At 55.6% G+C, this 17,558-nt stretch overlaps 1 protein-coding gene across 10 annotated transcripts in view; it reads right to left on the bottom strand.

Annotated features, from left to right (window-relative positions):
• The window catches only part of TCF7 (transcription factor 7), a 38,302-nt gene that overhangs the window by 6,333 nt on the left and 14,411 nt on the right, over positions 1–17,558 (bottom strand). For 3 of the 10 annotated variants that reach the window (XM_031010689.3, XM_031010690.3, XM_031010686.3), the window contains exons 4-11: positions 8,014–8,119; positions 7,140–7,227; positions 5,290–5,382; positions 3,877–3,996; positions 3,296–3,458; positions 3,079–3,186; positions 2,538–2,586; positions 1,308–1,380 (exon numbers count right to left, since the gene is read on the bottom strand). In XM_031010689.3, the coding sequence (XP_030866549.3) occupies positions 1,308–1,380; positions 2,538–2,586; positions 3,079–3,186; positions 3,296–3,458; positions 3,877–3,996; positions 5,290–5,382; positions 7,140–7,227; positions 8,014–8,119 (800 nt within the window). Of the gene's footprint in view, positions 1–3; positions 437–1,307; positions 1,381–2,537; positions 2,587–3,078; positions 3,187–3,295; positions 3,459–3,876; positions 3,997–5,289; positions 5,383–7,139; positions 7,228–8,013; positions 8,120–17,558 lie in introns of those variants that run through there. The other 7 variants (XM_031010687.3, XM_031010691.3, XM_031010692.3 and 4 more) reach the window with 4 other exon arrangements.

Here is a 17,558-nt window from a genome sequence, read left to right as displayed (position 1 = left end):
TAAACAGAGGGTGAATTCATAGTCATACACCACAACCAAAAAATGCTGCCTTTGCACAGGCCTGGCTGATTTCTTGTCCTCTCTTCCTGGGACTTGGGTGGTAAGTCAATGTCCTCAGACTGCCACTCTGCTTGGTCTGGCCCAGACCTAGGACAGGTGCAGTTCCCAGAACAGCCACAAGGTGGCAAAGGGGCCTTTTGTCACTAGGCCTGTGGGCTGTCGCCTGTCTTCCAAGGGAGTCATCTCCCAGTCCCGGCCTTTTGAGCTTCTCCAGGTGTGTTTGTGGGACTCACATCTGCACCAAGGCAAGGGGCCGCAATGCCTATGGCTTCCTTGCCCAGCCATCCCAGTCCTCAGGCTGGGCTAGAGGAAGAAGACATGGACAGTGACTCTTCTTGTCCATTACCATCCTTGAGTTCTCTGGGCCAGTTTGTCTCTGATGGAATGAATGGAACAGAACTTCCCCTGAAGACAGGGTTGTTTCCCACCGTGCATATGTATGTGGATACACAGACACACCCCAAACTCCTCCTTGCCCTTGGACAGGGAGTGTGGTGGGTACACTGAGAGGCTGGACAAGTGTTCCTTAGAGCCAGTGGCCTTACTGCCTGGAGTACCCTCTATCTTAGCCCTGCCAGGCCTGGCCTGAAACTGACTGAGGAAACTTTAACCACTTGTTGGGTAAACCTTGTCACACCCACAAGTATTTCTCTGCCGTTTGGTGAAACACATGAGCCCTTTCCCTCAGACAGCCCAGGGTACCCCCTGGGTCCTCTCCCCCAGCCTCTCCAGCCCTTTGGTCTCAGTAGGTACAAGATAGCAAGTCATAAGGCTGCCTGGCAACCAGATGGTTCTGTGTTGTTGTCACCTTGCTTTTTCAGATTAAGGGCTCAGGATGGTACAGGCAGGGATCCCATCTTGAAGAGGAAGTGAGGGAGCCCATGGGCCATAATGACTTTGAGGCCTGGGAGAATGGGCTCTAGGCCCCCTTAGTGGTGGTTGAGCTGTCTGTTTGCTGAGGACCTGCTAGGCCCACTGGCATCAGAGCTACCTTCTTGAGTCTGTCCTTCCTTTCTGGAACATTCTGTGTCTTTCTCTCCAATCCTCCTGCACTTAGACCCAAGTGGTCTTCTCCACACGCTGTGTTCAGTATTTACTACTATTCTCAGGAGGCCTGGGCACCCAATCTGCTGAGTATGCTAGTGGGCTGAGGGGCCAAAGGAGTGGGCTGCAGGCCCAGTGGAACATGTGCAGAGTCAGGGAAGCAGCTTAAAGCAAAGGGAGAACGATGGTGGGGACAAACCCACCTGCACGGACCACACCAATCCGTCTGCTGGTTGAGGCCAAAGCGAGCACGGCATTTCTTAGGCGAGCCAGGGTCTGCTCACAGCCATGCCAGAGGGGTAGAGCAGGGCAGAGGGCGAGCAGGCAGCGGGGCAGAGCAGGGCCCAGAAAGAAGAGGTAACATCAGTGTTAGCCAGTTATAGACACCCTACAGCCCCCATAGGCAGAGTGGGCCTCTCCATGGCACAGCCAGCCCCAGTGGGAGCCCAGGAGCCCAGAGCCAAGATATCAGGAAAGGTGGGCACCCAGCTACGCAGTAGAGGCAGTGGGAAGGATGGGAGGGAGGGAGTCCTGTCAGTCTGGCTCATCTCTGTGGCTTGTGGGGCCCTTGCAGCATGGAGGCTGCAGAGGGGCCCAAGGAAGACCATGGAGATCCAGCCTTTTATGCCCTAGGGCCACCCACCTCCTCCCCAACTCCCTACCCATTTTATCCAGTTTTTCTTCATTCTTGACCTACATTCCTTCAAGGGATAAGGCTGAAGGCTATACCTTATGCCTGTTCTACACACTTGCAGATGGAAGGAAGGGCCTATTCTTTGCCTGGGAAAAAGGGCTAGGAACTCTGCCCTGCTCTGTCCCAGTCCTAGCCTCCAGCTTCCCTGTGTGGGGACAGCACGGCTGAGGTGGTCAGGGATGTGGAGTCTAAGTTACCAGAGGGGCAGGAATTCACCCATAGGAAGGAGGCCTGCAGCAGGGTGTGGGCTTCTCTACATAGAGCACTTTGCACTGCCATGAAAAATGTTGAAGTGGGGGTGATAAATTGCCAGGCTCCAGCCAGTAGGCTGTGTGTCTACTGGGCCTAGTCATGGGGCCTAGCTCAGCCTCTCCCAGTCTCAGCAGAACTAGCCAGGACATTGTTTGGGCTAAGCATCAAACCATACAGTCAGTTCTTTGCTGGTTTCTCTGGTGAGTGGAGCTAGCAAAGGTAGTGGGTGCAAGGCAGAGGAACACACCATCTACTCCAATTCTACCCAGCGGAAGCCAGTTCTGCTGGGTTTCCCTGGGACTTAGTATAATGTAGCTGTTTCTTGCCTGGGAATTTGACTTGTGAGATGCAGGCCTTGTTTTCATAGGCCCCAGGCCCTGAAGGCTCCTGGCTGGGTACCGTGTTCCTCCCTTTGGGTCAGAGGAGGGCTGCTCTTGAAATGGGGACATGGAGAGGAGCCTCCACTGCTGCTGAGAGAAGGTCTCACCTGTGGTGGATTCTTGGTGCTTTTCCCTCGACCGCCTCTTCTTCTTCCCCTGCAGGGAACAAAAGGAGGGATGCTCAGATCTGGGAGGCAGACACTGGGATACCCACAGCCTGCTGCCTAGCTTGGGTAACCCTGGGATTCTGGGCGTACAGGCCCCTCCTACTTTGGGGATGCTGGTGTTTCTTGATTGCTGTTCTTGCTAGGCTGCTATGGAGTGCATTTAGAAGCTCTTCCCTCACCCCAATCTGGTCTCCAATTTGAATGGAAGGAGGTGACTTCCAGACCCCTTTCTCCCCTTCTGCCCATGTGGCCCAATCAAATGCTGGGTAGCAGCCCATGTGTGAGCATATTCTGGAATGGAGAATAGGATGTGGGCTTGTCCTCTTCTGAGGCAGCCATGGGAGGCCTTGGACCCTCCGTGCCCTTCCTCATTGGTGCCTTCAGGACAGTAGTTCTGCGTTCCTTACTGAGATTGTGGCCTGGGGCATGGTATCTCGAAGGGTCCCCCGCCCACCCCTGCTGTGTGTCACTAGGCACTCACGTAGTTGTCCCGCGCTGACCAGCCTGGGTATAGCTGCATGTGCAGCTGCCTCTCCTTGCGGGCCAGCTCATAGTACTTGGCCTGCTCTTCTCGCGACAGCGCGTGCCACTGCAACAGGGAAGGGGGGCAGGTGGGGTGCATCAGGGAGTCAGCAGGCTGCACCAGGCTGAAGATGGTCGGGGAGCATCCCTGCCAGCCCACCTGCCCATGGTCTCACCCTGCGGCCCAGGATCTGGTTGATGGCAGCACTCTCCTTAAGTGTGCACTCTGCAATGACCTTGGCTCTCATCTCCTTCATGTACAGCATGAAGGCATTGAGGGGCTTCTTGATGGTTGGCTTCTTGCCCTCCTTCTCTGCCTTGGACTCTGCTTGTGTCTTCCTGAGGGGCACAAATCCAGATTGTTCAGGAGCCCCCCGAGTGCCCACCTAATGGCAGCCTCCTCCTCTAGTGTGGGCCTAGAGTGTGCGTAAGTGTATGATACCAGAGTTTTCTAAGTGGAATCTTTTCTAGCTGCCCCCAAATGGGTGAGCAGACAGCTAAGTAACTGTTCCTTATAGGAACACTACAGACAAGTGGGAAAAGCATGTGTTAAGGACTTCTGAGCCCCTCCTCTGTTGGCTCAGAAAAATCCTTGTTCCCCATCCCACACACCCTCTCCTACTTCTGAGGATCAAAAACACATAGCCAGAGGCACAAAACAGCTTAGCCAGGGACCTCGTGGCAGTCCTCAGGCCTGGTGGGGAGGCATGTGTATCCTGACTGACACACCCCCTGCCATCATTGTCTTTTCACTCACAGGTTGCGGTCGAAGGGCTGCAGCTCCTGCTTCCCTGAGGGGGGCACAATGGCCGGGTGGGGGATGGCTGCTGGGTGACCAGGTACACCAGAACCTAGCATCAAGGATGGGTGGGTGAACCTGGAGGCAGGAAGAAAGTTAACACTGAGCCAAGAATTATGGGCCAGACCTTTGGACACACACGGAGGCCCCTGCATAATACATAACTTGAGGACACAGATGAACAGATACTCTATCCTACTGGCCTAGACATAAGTACACAGAGATAAATACAAATACCTGCTCCCAGCACACTACACAGACACACTGCAAAAATCTACATAGATTGCCATTCAGGTGGTTACTACATAGGTCCCAAGTAGCTTTTGAATCTGTCCCCTTTTCACGTCCTTCCCCTACCAACCCAGCCTCAGGAGCCTGTGGCTGCCCTGTGAGGCCTCATCCCTCTCCTGCTTGACCCTTCCAGGTCTCTCTCCACACAATAGCCAGAGTAACCATTAGAGACACCTGAATGTTCCTGGCCTGCTTCGGCTGAAATTCCCCCAGCGTCCAAAGAATAGAACCCAGGCTGCTCCCAAGGGCCTGCACAGCCCTGCATGAGCATCCTGCTGCTGTTGCTAGCCCCTTCTCTTCCCCTCTGCTTCCTGTCCCTCTCCATTCCCCGTCAGCCCCAGTTATGGCTGTTCCCTTGTTTTCTTCTCGCAAAAGATCTATTACTCTTTCCGCGAAGCTCTCCCTGACCCATCAGGCCTGGTGAGGTCTCCTTGGGGGTTCCCCATCACTCAGCTGGCCCATTAAGCTGCTGGTGCCATGTCTACACTTGCTATACTGGGCTGTGAGCTCCAGTGGGCAGGAAATGTCTGTGGAATCCCCTGCCATTGCATATTTGGCACTGAGTCTGTCACTGAGGGAGTGACCTAAGTGAAGGGATCCATGTACACACACCTCCCACTTCACTTTCTTGCTATGCTGTGGAGACCATTCTGCCCCTTACTGCTTGCACAGGTATTATCCCTGAGCCAGCAGCCCCTAAGGGTCAGAGGTTGGGGACTTAGGTAAAAGGTGCTGTCTCAGCTTGGGCAAAGCTCAGGGGATGCCCAGGAGAGTCCTTCTAAGTAGGGATGAAGAACAGAGGTGAGTGCACACACATCTGCACACGGGCTGAGCCACATATGCATGTACTGTCCTGGCCTCTGTGGTGCTCTGCTGCATGGTGTGGCCCAGGCTGAGGCCTCTTGGCACTTGCACTAGCTTCATTCTCAGGCACAGGACAGCAGGGGGCTGCAAAATGACAGACGGACAGATGGACAAACGACTAACACAGGGCAAGCACTGGCCCGGGCATGGCCTTGTGTGGGCTCTGAAGCCTGGGCAACAGGAAGCAGGAGCCTAGCTGCAGTGTAGGGGACTCACCTGGGGTAGGGGGCGCCAGGGGCTGCAGTGGGGGCAGGGAAGTGCTGTCTATATCCGCAGGAAGGGGACAGGGGGTAGAGAGGAGGGCTGGGCCTGTGGTTGGGAGAGATAGCTGTTAGCAGTCTGGCTGCTGGCCAGACACGAGGAAAGACTTCCCCACCTTGCTAGGCAGGCCTTGACCCATCCTGTGAGACAGATGGGCCTCTGCTGGAATTTCAAGCATCTGCCACCAGAGGGCAGCTTGTGCTGTTTCCCTCTATAAACTTGTATGGGTGCTTGAGGGATGGAAATGGTATCCTTCTCCTGGGACCCAGCTTAGCAGGCCCCTGGGCCCCTCCAGCCTGCTTCTGTTTCTTTGACGGTATAGGGCTGATATCTGTCCTGGGGCCATTGCAGCCACTGTTAACACTGGATTGTTTTGCACCACTTTGCCTGCTTCAACTCCTGGTCATCCTTCAGGTCTTCCTTGGCTAAGTGACCCTTCCTCCTCAAATCCCTGAGCTTCCAAGCTGGATGAGGTACCTCTCTGGGCTCCTACAGTCCCTAACTAGAGCACTACCAACAGTGCCCTGTAACTGTCTGGTTTTTTGCCTGGGTTGCCCACGAGGTAGACTGAGTTCTGAGAGGGCAGGAACCTAACGATCAGTTGGCTTCAGCAGTGCCGACTTCCCTGGTGCCCAAAACCCTGCCCGGCACACAATAGGGCTCAGTGGAGAGATGGCTTAAATACCCCTACTTCTTTCCTCGCAGCCAAGTGCCACCGGGTGGAAGCCGAGAGCACAGGGCTGCCTGAAGTCCCCTCCTTACAGCCTTGGTGGGTAAAATCTGCTGTAGGCTCAAGTCTCTTGGTCTTCAGCACTGCTGGCCTAGGGGATGCTTTTGAAAGGCTGGCCTACAGATTTGCATCCACGGAACCCTGGTCTAGTCCAGTAAGGCTGGGCTCTTGAGCATCTTGCCACGCTTTGATCCTAGGGGTATTCATGGGAGTAGTCTTAATTTGTATTCAGAATGGATTGTCCAAGGAGAAGCTGGAACGGAGGAGGGTGCTGACCATGGGTAAAGGGCAAGTGGGCCACAGGTTGGGCCTCTGGCCTGCCCGATCTCCTTGGGGAGCCAAGTTTTCCTGCTGTTGGGTGACTGCCACAGCCCAGCTCTCTGAAATAGGCTAGAGACCTGCGCAGCTCAAACTATCGTTGATGAGTAAAGGGCCAAGTAGCCTGCCAAGGCCCAACTCCAGCTGAGGACAGGCCCTTTGGCCCATAGTCAGGCCTACTGGCTTAGGGGGCCAGGCTTCCTTTTCCTGGTCCAGCCTTAAGAATCTCCAAGCAGGCTGGTCAGAGGCTTGGGCTCAAGCAGGCACCACAGGGGCAGGGAGGGACACTGCCCCTCAAGCAGCTCAGCCAAGGAAAGGACCAAAAGCAGTAGGCACTGAGGCCAGTGAGCTGAGAAGCAGCAGCCTCTCTGGTAGCCACTCATGCTGTCCCCTCCCTGCTCGGGCCCACCTTTCTTCCTCAGTTACTCATATGGCCCTGGAGGTCCCTTAGCAGCCCAGAGTTCTCCCATCTAAGGGGATCTCTTGGACACTGAGGGAGACAGGGCTGGGACCAGGGACCAGCTCTCCTGCCTCTCCAAAGGGAGTATGTCAGGCTCCCTGGGGAATGCAGGCCGGGGTACATGAGGACCCCTAGCTCAGAGCCAGGTTAGGACAGAGTTGCTGGCCAGCCCCTGGCATCTAAACAGAGCTGGCAGCAGGGTGGCCAGCCAACAGGGATGGAGGAGGAAATGGAAGGGCAGGCAGGTCTTGGTCCGACCAGCACACGGTACCCCTTTCCCATTGGGCCCACACTCACCAGCTCACAGTGTGGGGGAGCTGCCCCATGCTGCCTGAGGTCAGGGAGTAGAAGCCAGAGAGGTCAGGGGTCTGCAGAGGCCTGTGAACTGCAGAGGAGAGAGGCTGAGTGAGTGGGCTAGCCTGACCTGGCAGGCCACATCAGCAGTTACTGCATCCTAGAACCTCCTACAGGGGCCTTAAGATCCCACCAGCTTTGCTAGAGGACCAGACATAAACTAGTTTATTCAGGAGAATCCCAGTGTGATAATAGTGCCCCTTTGACAGACAAGGGAACCCAGGGCAGAGGGCTGGGGTGACTTGCCTAAGACATTAGGGGGCCAGTAGGCAGAGCTGAAGTCACTCAGGCATGGAGGCATTGGGGCATCTCTGCTCGGGGGACTCCAGCCTAGCTTTCTGGGCAGGAGGCAGGCCCCTGGTCTAGGGGAGCCCAGCCTGGGGAGCCAAGGCTCCACCTGCCCCCCAGGGTTGAGTCAGCAGGTTTCCCACAGCTGACAGTGAGGGATTTCAGAATGACTTTGCCTGAGGCTGAGGTGAATCAGCCATCACAACCACCACTTTCCATTTTCTCACTGAGAGGAGGAAAGGCTACAGTTTTACAGTTCTCAGCAATGCTGCCATACTGCCAGCGGGGTTACCCATGGGATTTAGGCTTCAACCTGAAGCCTTCACATTTTGACCTAGCACCACCTTTTCCAGTTTTCTGATGCCCTTATACCCCCAGTCCATCTTTCTGGAATTTTCTTTGGGCCCTTAGTTTGCACAGCCCCAGGTTCTCCAGTTATAAAATGGACCCAGCTACCTGGTCTCAGAAGCTGGGGTCTTGGCCCTTAGGCTCTGGTTTCACTGGGCCCCTCCCCATCCCAGGCTTGTACCTTGCTTCTGGCTGATGTCCGCAGGTGCAGGGGTGGGATGTGGGCTGTTGAAATGTTCGTAGAGAGAGAGTTGGGGGACACCGTGGGGGGGCTGATTGGCCTTGTGCTGAAAAATGAGAAGGAGGGTGGGTGAGTGTGGTGAGTCCTGAGGGAGGAAGGCACTGGGATGAGGGTATACAGGAAGCCCAGCTGTCAAAGAAAAGTGGTGGCCAAAACCACAGGCCTCAGCGAAGGGGGTACCACTCAAGTCACAGTGTCCAGTACCCCTGCCCACTAGCCCCCAAGACTTTGCCCAAGCAGTCCCACCCCCTAGAAAGCCTCTTGGTCTTTCGGGCATTCAATTCCTGGAGGTGCGTCTCCCCTGTCCAGAAAACCCTTATTGGCCTCCTCATCTCAGGTTTGGCTTGTCTGGGAGGTTGCTTACAGCCTCCAGCCCCCTAAAGCAGGGCATGGCCTGAGGACCCAGGCCTACCCCAGCACACCCTGGAAGCAGCACAGCTATCTTTCCTCGTCTTCTAGCCCCCAGTCTGGGGATTCTGAGTCTGACCATTTGTCTCAGCTCAGGCCTAACAGGATTTTCTGACACAGGGAAGGGCCCTCCTCAATCCCCTAACTCAGAGGAGATGGGGCCTGGCTTCCTCCAGGGCCATCCTTGCCCAGCCCCCGTACTTCCTGTTTCCTCAGCACCGCAGGACTCTTACTTTTCTTTTTTCTCTGTTTTTTTTTTTTTTTTTTTGAGACAGAGTGTCACTCTGTGGCCCAGGCTGGAGTACAGTGGCACGATCTCGGCTCACTGCAACCTCCGCCTCCTGGGAGTTTAAGCGATTCTCCTGACTCAGCCTCCCGAGTAGCTGGGATTACAGGCACCCGCCACCACGCCTGGCTAATTTTTGTATTTTTAGTAGAGATGGGGTTTCGCCATGTTGACCAGGCTGGTCTCAAACTCCTGACCTCAAGTGATCCACCTGCCTCGGCCTCCCAAAGTGCTGGGATTACAGGCGTGAGCCAACTGCGCCCAGCCAAGACTCTTAACACTAGTTGCATTGCTCTATCAAGAGATGATTCAGTCAGCAGGCTGGAAGGAGGGGCTCCCCAGGAAGACCTGGCTGCAGGGAGTCACTGCCAGGGCCAAGGCCCAGCTCTATAGTATTCTCAGTGCACATCTGCACGGGTCAGGGCCCTGGAGACATCATCTGCAACCAAGGTTCAACTTCCCACTTTGAAAAGCCCGTTTGCAAGGATGCTGTTGGCTGGGAGCATGGATGAGTGATCTCTGACTCCTAGCACAGAGGAAACGGGACATCTTTGGAGCAAGTCAGTAATGAGGGGCTGTGGCCTGGGTTCGTCCCCACTCTGTGAGTGCAATTCCTGACTGGGTGAATTTAGCCAGACTCCTTAAGAGCTTCAGGCATCTCTCCTAGTAGTTCATGGCCCCTTTATTACCAGGCCTGGAGAAGGGTGGCTCATGGTGAGGAGGCCTGGCACAGTCCCTCGGCACTTGGTTATTGGAAGCCCAGGGCAAGCCTAGATGGAAGGCTGGGTATAAGCCCTGCTGTAGCCAAGACATGAAGCTCCCAGCTGGGCACAGGCTCCCACACCTGCCAGCAACAGCCCTGTTGCTGGCATCTTTCCTCACATTCCTGCCTCCGGGCTACAGCCTTCACCCTTCCCCTCAGGTCTTGGGGAAGGTGCTGACACTGCCACCTGTCAGGGCCCTGCTCATCCATCTGCCCACCGGGAGGAGCCTTACATAACAGGGCTTCACAGGCTTCCTCCTTTCCTCAGGCAGACAGGGGCTGATGTCCCTATAGGTGGCTAGCAAGGAAGAAGAGAGGCTGGGGCAGCTGCAGGGTATGTGGACACATGTGCACTCCTTCAGGTATCTGGTACCTGCCACATGCCAGGGACTGTGTCATGCACTTTGTAAACCCTGTCTCATTCCCATCAGGGTACAGGCTGCCATTTCTCCCATCTCTAAATCCTCCCCCAGCTACCACCTCCTGTCTCACTCCCTTTTACAGAAACCTCAGCAGACCTGTCCCCATTCACTGCCCCTAGTTCTCAGCCCTCATTCTCCCTTCAACCCAGCCAGACAGTCTCTTGCCCCATCCCTCCACTAGATGACTCTTGTCAAAGTCCCAGTGACTTCCACCATCCTGAACTCAATGGTCAATTCTCAGTCTTCATTTTACCCAACCTCTCTGCAGCATCAGACACAATCGGTTTATCCCACTTCCTTGAAAGAGTTTCTTCACTTGGCTTGCAGAATGCCACACTGCCTGATATTCCTCCAGCTTCATGGGCCACTCCTTCCTGACCTTGTTTCTGGCTCCCATCTTCCTCTCATCTGGGTTTACAGCTTTAAACATCTTCATGTGATGACTCCACATTTCTTCTCCAGCCCCACTTCTAGGAACTCTACTTTCCAAATGCTTACTCAACTCTACTTGGTGGTCTGAAATACCCGCTAAACTCAACATATCCAGATCGGAACCTCTGACTTCCTGCCCCAAAAGCTCCTCCCTGTCTTCTTCCCCAGTTAATGGTAACTCCATCCTTTCAGCTGCTCAGACTAAAGATCTTGGAGTCATCCTTGACTCCTTTTTCTCTGATACTCCATATCCAATTTGTCAGCAAATCCTAATGCTCTACCTTCAAAATGTATCTAGAATCCCACCACTTCCTCCTTGCCCCCACCCAGTCCAAGCCACCATCACTTTGCACCTGGATGACTGCAGCAGCTCCCTCCTTAGACCCATGCTTCTCTCCTGCCCCTCCGCCAGTCCTCAATCCAGCAGCAACAGGAATCAGATCGTGTCACTTCTGCTTAAAGCTTCTAGTGGCTTCCCACGGTATCTCCTGACCTGGGGCCTACAAAATTCTCTGTGGGCTGGGCGCAGTGGCTTCATGCCTGTAATCCCAGCACTTTGGGAGGCTGAGGGAGGAGGACTGCTTTAGGTCAGGAGTTCAAGACCAGCCTGGGCAACATAGCAAGACCTTGTCTCTACTAAAAATAAAATAAAAATAACTAGCTGGGCATGGTGGTGCATGCCTGTAGCCCCAGCTACTCAGAAGGTTGAGGGAGGAGGATCATTGGAGCCCTGGAGATCGAGGCTGCAGTGAGCCGTGATTGTGCCACTGCACTCCAGCCTGGGTGACAGAGTGAGATGCTGTCCCAAATAAGTAAAGCTCTACGTGATATGGCTCCTGCTCCCTCTGTAACCCCAGCACCTTCTACTCTCTTCCTTGTTCACAATGCCTCCAGCATCCTTCTTCATTTACTCCAGTGATAATGCTGAAAGTGTGCCATGATGTGAGGTAGGTTGGGAAGCCTGGCTCTAGGCTTGCTGACCTTTTCACTGACCTTTTATTGGAGGATCCTGGGCCAGTCTCATCCTTCTCTGGGGCTGCATTTTCTCTCCTTGTAAAACGGAGATGAGAATACCAGTCCTACTCACCTCATTGGTCACAGATGCAAAAGTTCTGCTCTGTCCTAAAGTTCCAGGGAGAAGGAGCCAAGGGCCTGTTAAAGTAGGAAGTTTCCTGGAAACCCCTGGGGTGTTTTTATCCTAACAGGTTCCTAGAATAACACCAGCCAGCCAGACAACATCAGCCCTGACCAGGCCCCGTGACAGCTGAGGGCACGGAGACTGAGCCTCAGGGCCTACTCCTTCAGGAACGTTGGATCCTGCCAGAAAGCATTCCACCATTCACCACCTTAGGGCACAAATGCCTGGGGCATGGGGGGCTTTCGAGTCTAAGCTCCTGCTTCAGAGGAGGCCTTGCCATCCAGCCTTGGCTCTGGCTCTTTGACCCTTGGGATGGACCGAGCGCCTGGCTAGCAGAATAGGCAGGGAAGCCTAAGGAGCTGAGCCAGGGGTCCACGGTGCCAGCTCTTGGAAGACAGTCCCAGAATCTCTGCTCTGCCCAGAGTTGGGGCTCTGCCCCAAGGTAGTGAGAGCATGGCTCCATGGTGAGTTTCAGAGTAAACTACCCTTCCCCTGGGAGTAGGTGGTTTACCGAGAAGCTACCCACAGGAGTTTTGGCCAGGAAGCCACGGAGAGCCCTCCTGCCAGGAGCGGGGAGGCCAGAGCTGACCCTCCTTGGCCATGCTGGGCCTGGCCCAGGTCCAGCTTTGCCACCTGAGCCCCAGGTTGCAGCACAGCTCAGGCTGGGCCTAGGAAACCTCCAAAAGAATCCAGCCCAGTCTACAGCTGCTGGCCTGGTACATATGCATGTGATGGGCAGCGCTGCGGGGTGTTGCCTGGCAGGCTGTGGGCTCATTCTGTCTATCAGCCTTCCTTGGGAACTGGGAAAAAACGCACTAAACAGGAGTCTGCTGTCAGACCACAGGAGAAGTGCTGGATGGGCAGGGGTGGGGCAGAGAACTCACTGGCAGCTGGAGGTCCTGGGGTGGCCAGGGCTCCAGGGCAGAGCATCAAGGGCCTGGCCAGTCCCTCCCACATTCATGCAGGCTGCCTCTTAGCCTCAATCCCCAGCCTGCTTTGCGCCCAGTGGTAGGAGCCAGGGGAAACCGTCTAGCACAGGGCCTGGCACCCACGTCCCCCTCGCCCAGTGGAACGTCCCACTCCAGGGCCTCAGCACAAGGCTGTCTCAGGGCCAGGCTGCCTAGACAACAGGGTAGGGTCACCTGGGGCCTGGCATGTATATGGGGAGCCCGATGACTGAAGCCCCCCTCCCCTGCTCTCCCTGATGGTGACTGTGCCCAGCCCTCAACGGAAAGAGGCAGGCCTAGGGTGATTGTCCCTACCAGGCCCTGAGCATTTCAATGGCACACCTTCATCTCTCTTGCCCTCATCCTCTGAGGGCAGAGTACCAAACCTAGAGCTGGGTGCACAGTAAGTGCTCAAAGCATGCTGGGATGTTTAAATGCATTGATGCCTCACCAGCAGTCCATACTGCTTGATCAGCAAACCCCAGACCCATGCTCTTTGCCTTTGCCCCTCTGTCTCCGCCACCATCCCAGACACCCCAGGGCTACCCTGAGAGTCATCTCTGTCCCACCAGTGCCTGTCCAGCCTTCTACTGGATGCCTGGTGACAGGGCTCACTCCCAGCAAAAGTCGTCCTTCCTGCCACTGCATTGCTCTTACTGCTCAAAGACTTCCTCAGACCACTCCAGTCCACTGTCCCACAGGGGCTCCTCGCCCTTCTGGACTATTTCCTTAGCCCATGGCTAGGAATTCCTCATTCGGGTGCTCCAGCGTGCCTTCTTGTTTACCAGACAGGAGCCCAGAAGAGAGCCAGGCAGGGCCAAGCAGGAGGAGATGGAAACGGAGACTCCTGAGGTAGTTCTCCTCTGTTCTGAAGTCAAGCTTGGGCCTGGCTTGGCATCCCCCTTCACCACCTCCCCCCAACCCGCCCCCCCCCCCCAACTTCCTGCAGGCTCAGGTGAAAAATAAACACAGTCGGCATTTTCCCTGCAGACCGCAGCGGTCTGCTCGCAGGCTGTGTGCACGCTGACAGCCCTTGCCACCGCCAGCAGAGAAACTCCCTCGCCTCTGACGGTTGACTCTGAAAACCCCCAAATGCTTGAGCCCCACAACACTTTCCCAGCGAAGAAAGTTGCTGTTTCCTCTGGCCTCAAGCCTGTGGGGGTAGGGGATAGGTGAGGCCTGTTCAGGCCCTCCCAAGAACGCCTCCCAGTGGCAGGGGACTGTGCCAGCAGAAACAGCCCCCCAAGAGATCAGGATGCTCAGCTGGTCGCTGTTGGTACCATTTGGTCAGGGTGTATTTATGAGCTCCTATTATGTGCCAGGCAAAAGAAATGCTTCAGGCCTAGAGAAACGCATGTGCTAATGTGAGCGGAGTATTTCCCATGTGTGAGGCAGAGTTCTGAGCACCGTGCAGAGTTGAACTCAGATACTCCTAACACAGACCTATGATATTAGGTACAACTACTATGCCCACCTGACAGATGGGGAAGCTGAGGCACAAGGTCACACAGCTAGTAAGTGGCAGAGCTGGGATGACACCCACGACACTGCAAAGGGCCTATGGTTATTGTGCACAGGACACTGTCCCAGTTCTAAACACAGTCTCCCCCTTTCCCAGCCTGGCTGGTCAGGGTGACCTGAACCAGTGCTTCCCTAACCTGAAAAATGCTCCAAGTTTTAGGACCCCTGGGATGGGGGTTCTGGCTACACTGGCAGCCTGCCCGGTGGCAGTAGTTGAGCATGACCCCAAGGCCCCAGCCATGTCCCCTGCTCACCACGGCACAGCCATGTCAGCCTGCTCCTCCGGCCCAGGTGCCTTCCCTCTGCAATGTTCCATACTTCCTCCTGCTCTGGGCCAGCCTGGCCCACTCTCATCCTGACCTCAGTCTAAGGGTCACTTTGTGGAAAGGCCTGTGGCCTGGCTTGGGGTGCCACCAGCCTAGCTGGCAGAGAGGTTGGCCTGGGGGTCCTGGAAGGCAGGGTCTGCTGGTTAGTCATCTCTGTCTGGGCTCTGCACTCAGCAGGCTTGTTGCGTGAAGGCCTCTAGAATCCCGGTGCCTCCAGAACCTGTGCATGCCTCCCTCCTCAGCCACAGGGCTGTGACTTCTTCCCTCAGGTCCCTCAAGCAGAGGGCTGCTCCTGAAGCCTGGTCTGGAGCTGGGAGAGGCCTTGGGGAAAAGCCCATGGAAGGAAGGGCAGATCTCCACCTTGAGCCTTGTGCTACCTCCAGAGCAGAGGCTGACCAGACAGAAAGGTGGGCTATTGCTATGGTTACTGTTCTGTTTGCCAAGCACACAGAGGTGACACTGAGTAACATAAATGCCACGTGTGACAACCCACTTGAGGTGGGCATGATATATTCTTCCCATTTCGCACATGTGGGAAGCAAGGCTCTGTAAGGTGAGAAAGTCAGTCGTGGCCCCACAGCCCTTCCTCCACCAGGTCAGTGCCAGGGCCCTTTATGAGCTCTCCAGGTCTTCAGTGGTGCCAGCCTCGTCCTCCCCTTCTCACTCTGTGCTCCAGCCACATCACTGGCTCTGAGGGCCATGATTCCCTCCGCTTGGAGCACTCTTCCACCACTTGGCTTGGCAAACTCCTATCCATCTTTCAGGATTCACATAAATGAGACTTCCTCCTAGAAGTCTATGCTGCCCTCCTCATCTGAGGAGGAAGGGGTCCCTTGCCATGCTCACATCCCCAACTCCTTCTGTAGCACCGATCCACTGTGCTATAGTTGACTGTTATCTGTCCTGCCCTTCCTGTGGTCCGGGATTTTGCCCTGAGTTATTTATATTGAATGTATTAGAGCTGGGCCCTTGAAGTTGAGTCCAGCGCAGGTGGGGTGGGAGGCGTGTGTAAGCCAGTGTTTAGGGAAAATGTGGCTGCACTAAATAAGGCACCCTGGCTGGGGCTGGGCACAGGGTCACTGCAGCATACAGGTTAGGAAGGTGGGAGGAGCTGGGGCCACTACTTGGACTCAGGACATCCTACCTGGTACCTAAGACCCTTTGGCCTCCTCCTACCCCCGTCCTCTCCTGCCTGCAATACTTTGGGAGTCAGAATGACCAGTCAACATCAGGGCTGCCAATAATTCACATGGGGCATTTGTGCTAATTAGAAAAAGCACCCCTTCTTCTGGACAGACACCTGGGCCATGCCATGCCAGGGCAGTGGCTTGGGAAGCACAGTGCAGGCTGGTCTCAGCCCTTGGCCCAGCTCCCCTGGCACAGACCCTCCGGTTCTCACTTTCCTTCTTTGCACTGCTAGGGCCCACCAGTCAGCCCCACAGCTCCCTAGGCGTCTGTGTCTAGAGCTAGGGCCCCACTGTCCAGCATCAATGGCGCTTTCGTGCCAAGGAGTCTGCCCAGTTGCTGAGCAGGATGCCCCTCAAGCCCTCAGACTGTAAGAATCAACTTCCTGGGGGGCGGGACAGGGCTTGCCTGCAATATGGACCAGGCCTCGATTTGTGGGCTTTCGCAGACCCCATCTCTGCAGATATACTCCAGTAGGGCTGAGAGTGCCAGCCAGGCTGGAGGCGCCCCTGCTCATGCCCTTTTATCCCTAGCCCCCGCTCCAGGCACCACTGCCCAGGACACGGTGCTCTCCAAAGGACGGCCCGCAAGCTCCCTGCCCACAGCATGCTGGATGCCCTGTGCCAGACGCCCACCACAAAGCACAGAAAAGCACAGAGTGTGGCTGCGTGGCCACCTGAGCTGGAAGGGGTGGGGGATGGCAAGGCCACACCCTCCTGGACCAAGAGGCTTCAGTCTCACCTGCTGGCACAAGGCTGTTGCCACAGTTGCACAGAGCTCTGCTAGGTGCGTGTGGCCAGTCCACCCACCGCCTGGCCTTGACATCAGATAAAGGGGCCTGCCACAGCGGAGGTGGGGACTGGAGTCCCTGCATGCAGCCTTGGCAAACCACAGGCCTGCTCTAGGCCCAACCCGGCCCGAGGCACCCTCGGAACTCACTGAGCCCCACTTAGCCGAGTGGCGTGGCCCATGGCCTCCAGTGGTTTCTGTGTATTCGTTTACTTGCGTTTTCCTTCCTCCACTTTGAGGTGAACGCCCCTCAGGACAGGATGTTTTTAGAGGAAAATACAAGCTTCCGGGAGCTGCTGCAACTGAGCTGCTAGTTGATGCTACCAACACAGCCTGGAGACTACACAGCAGCCCTGAGACTGGGCAACCCCCAGCCCAGGCAGTTATTCATGCAGCTCCTCATCAGTGCCCAGCCATCCAGGAGCCCACCGTGGACCGAGGCAAGGGACAACCTCATAGCTCCGCTGTCTTTGGCAGTAGGGAATGGAAAACAGGGATCTGGGAAGGGAGGTGTTTGAGGAGTTCTGAGGCTGTTTCCCTGGGGGCTTTGCAGAAAAGGCAGGAAAATACCAGGTGCAGATTTAGAGATGTCAGCCCCCACTAGTAACAGCCAACTGAGTGTCTCAGTCTGCAGAGCGCCACCCCTGCCGGAATCCCACCAGTCTTCCCAACCACTTTGTGCTGTGCATACAGACTTCGCAGACGAGGAAAGTGAAGCACAGAGAAGCTAAGAATCTTGCCCGAGGTCTCACAGCAAGCAGTGATGGATCTGGATTAGAATCTGGCCCTTTGGGGTTCTTGGCCACAGATCTTTACCATTCAGTGACAGGCCTCAACGGGCAGCACTTCTGCTAGCAGCAGCCTACCAAGAATTTTTCTTGAAACAAATTGGCTAGCAGTGTGGCTCTGACCTCCCCCTGGCCCTAGGTGAGGGCACTCTGTCCTTGAAGGAGGTGATTTTGATTCTCAGTCATAAATGACCAAAAGAAAAGCAAGAGGTCATCCTTCCCACCGGGTCTGGCTGGTGCTCCCTGGCCCCATGTGTGAGGAGGGGTGGGACAGCCACCGGAGGCTGGGGTGCTCTCGCCACGGCTTGTCCAGCTCTAAGCCCGAGAGTGAGAGCTGAGAGCCCAGGCAAGGCCCAGAAAGGCAGGGGCTCAAGGGTGGAGGGAGAGAGCCTTAGAGATCACCTCCCCAGCCTTGGCCCTGCATTCTTGCCCCAATTTAATCTAGTAGCCTCTGAGGAGCGAAGACAAGACAGGGGACAG

The sequence above is a fragment of the Gorilla gorilla genome, chromosome 4 (assembly GCF_029281585.2).
Source record: "Gorilla gorilla gorilla isolate KB3781 chromosome 4, NHGRI_mGorGor1-v2.1_pri, whole genome shotgun sequence".
Classification (NCBI taxonomy): domain Eukaryota; kingdom Metazoa; phylum Chordata; class Mammalia; order Primates; family Hominidae; genus Gorilla; species Gorilla gorilla.
The sequence above is the reverse complement of the archived record's forward strand: the minus strand, read 5'-3'. Positions and strand labels throughout refer to the sequence as shown.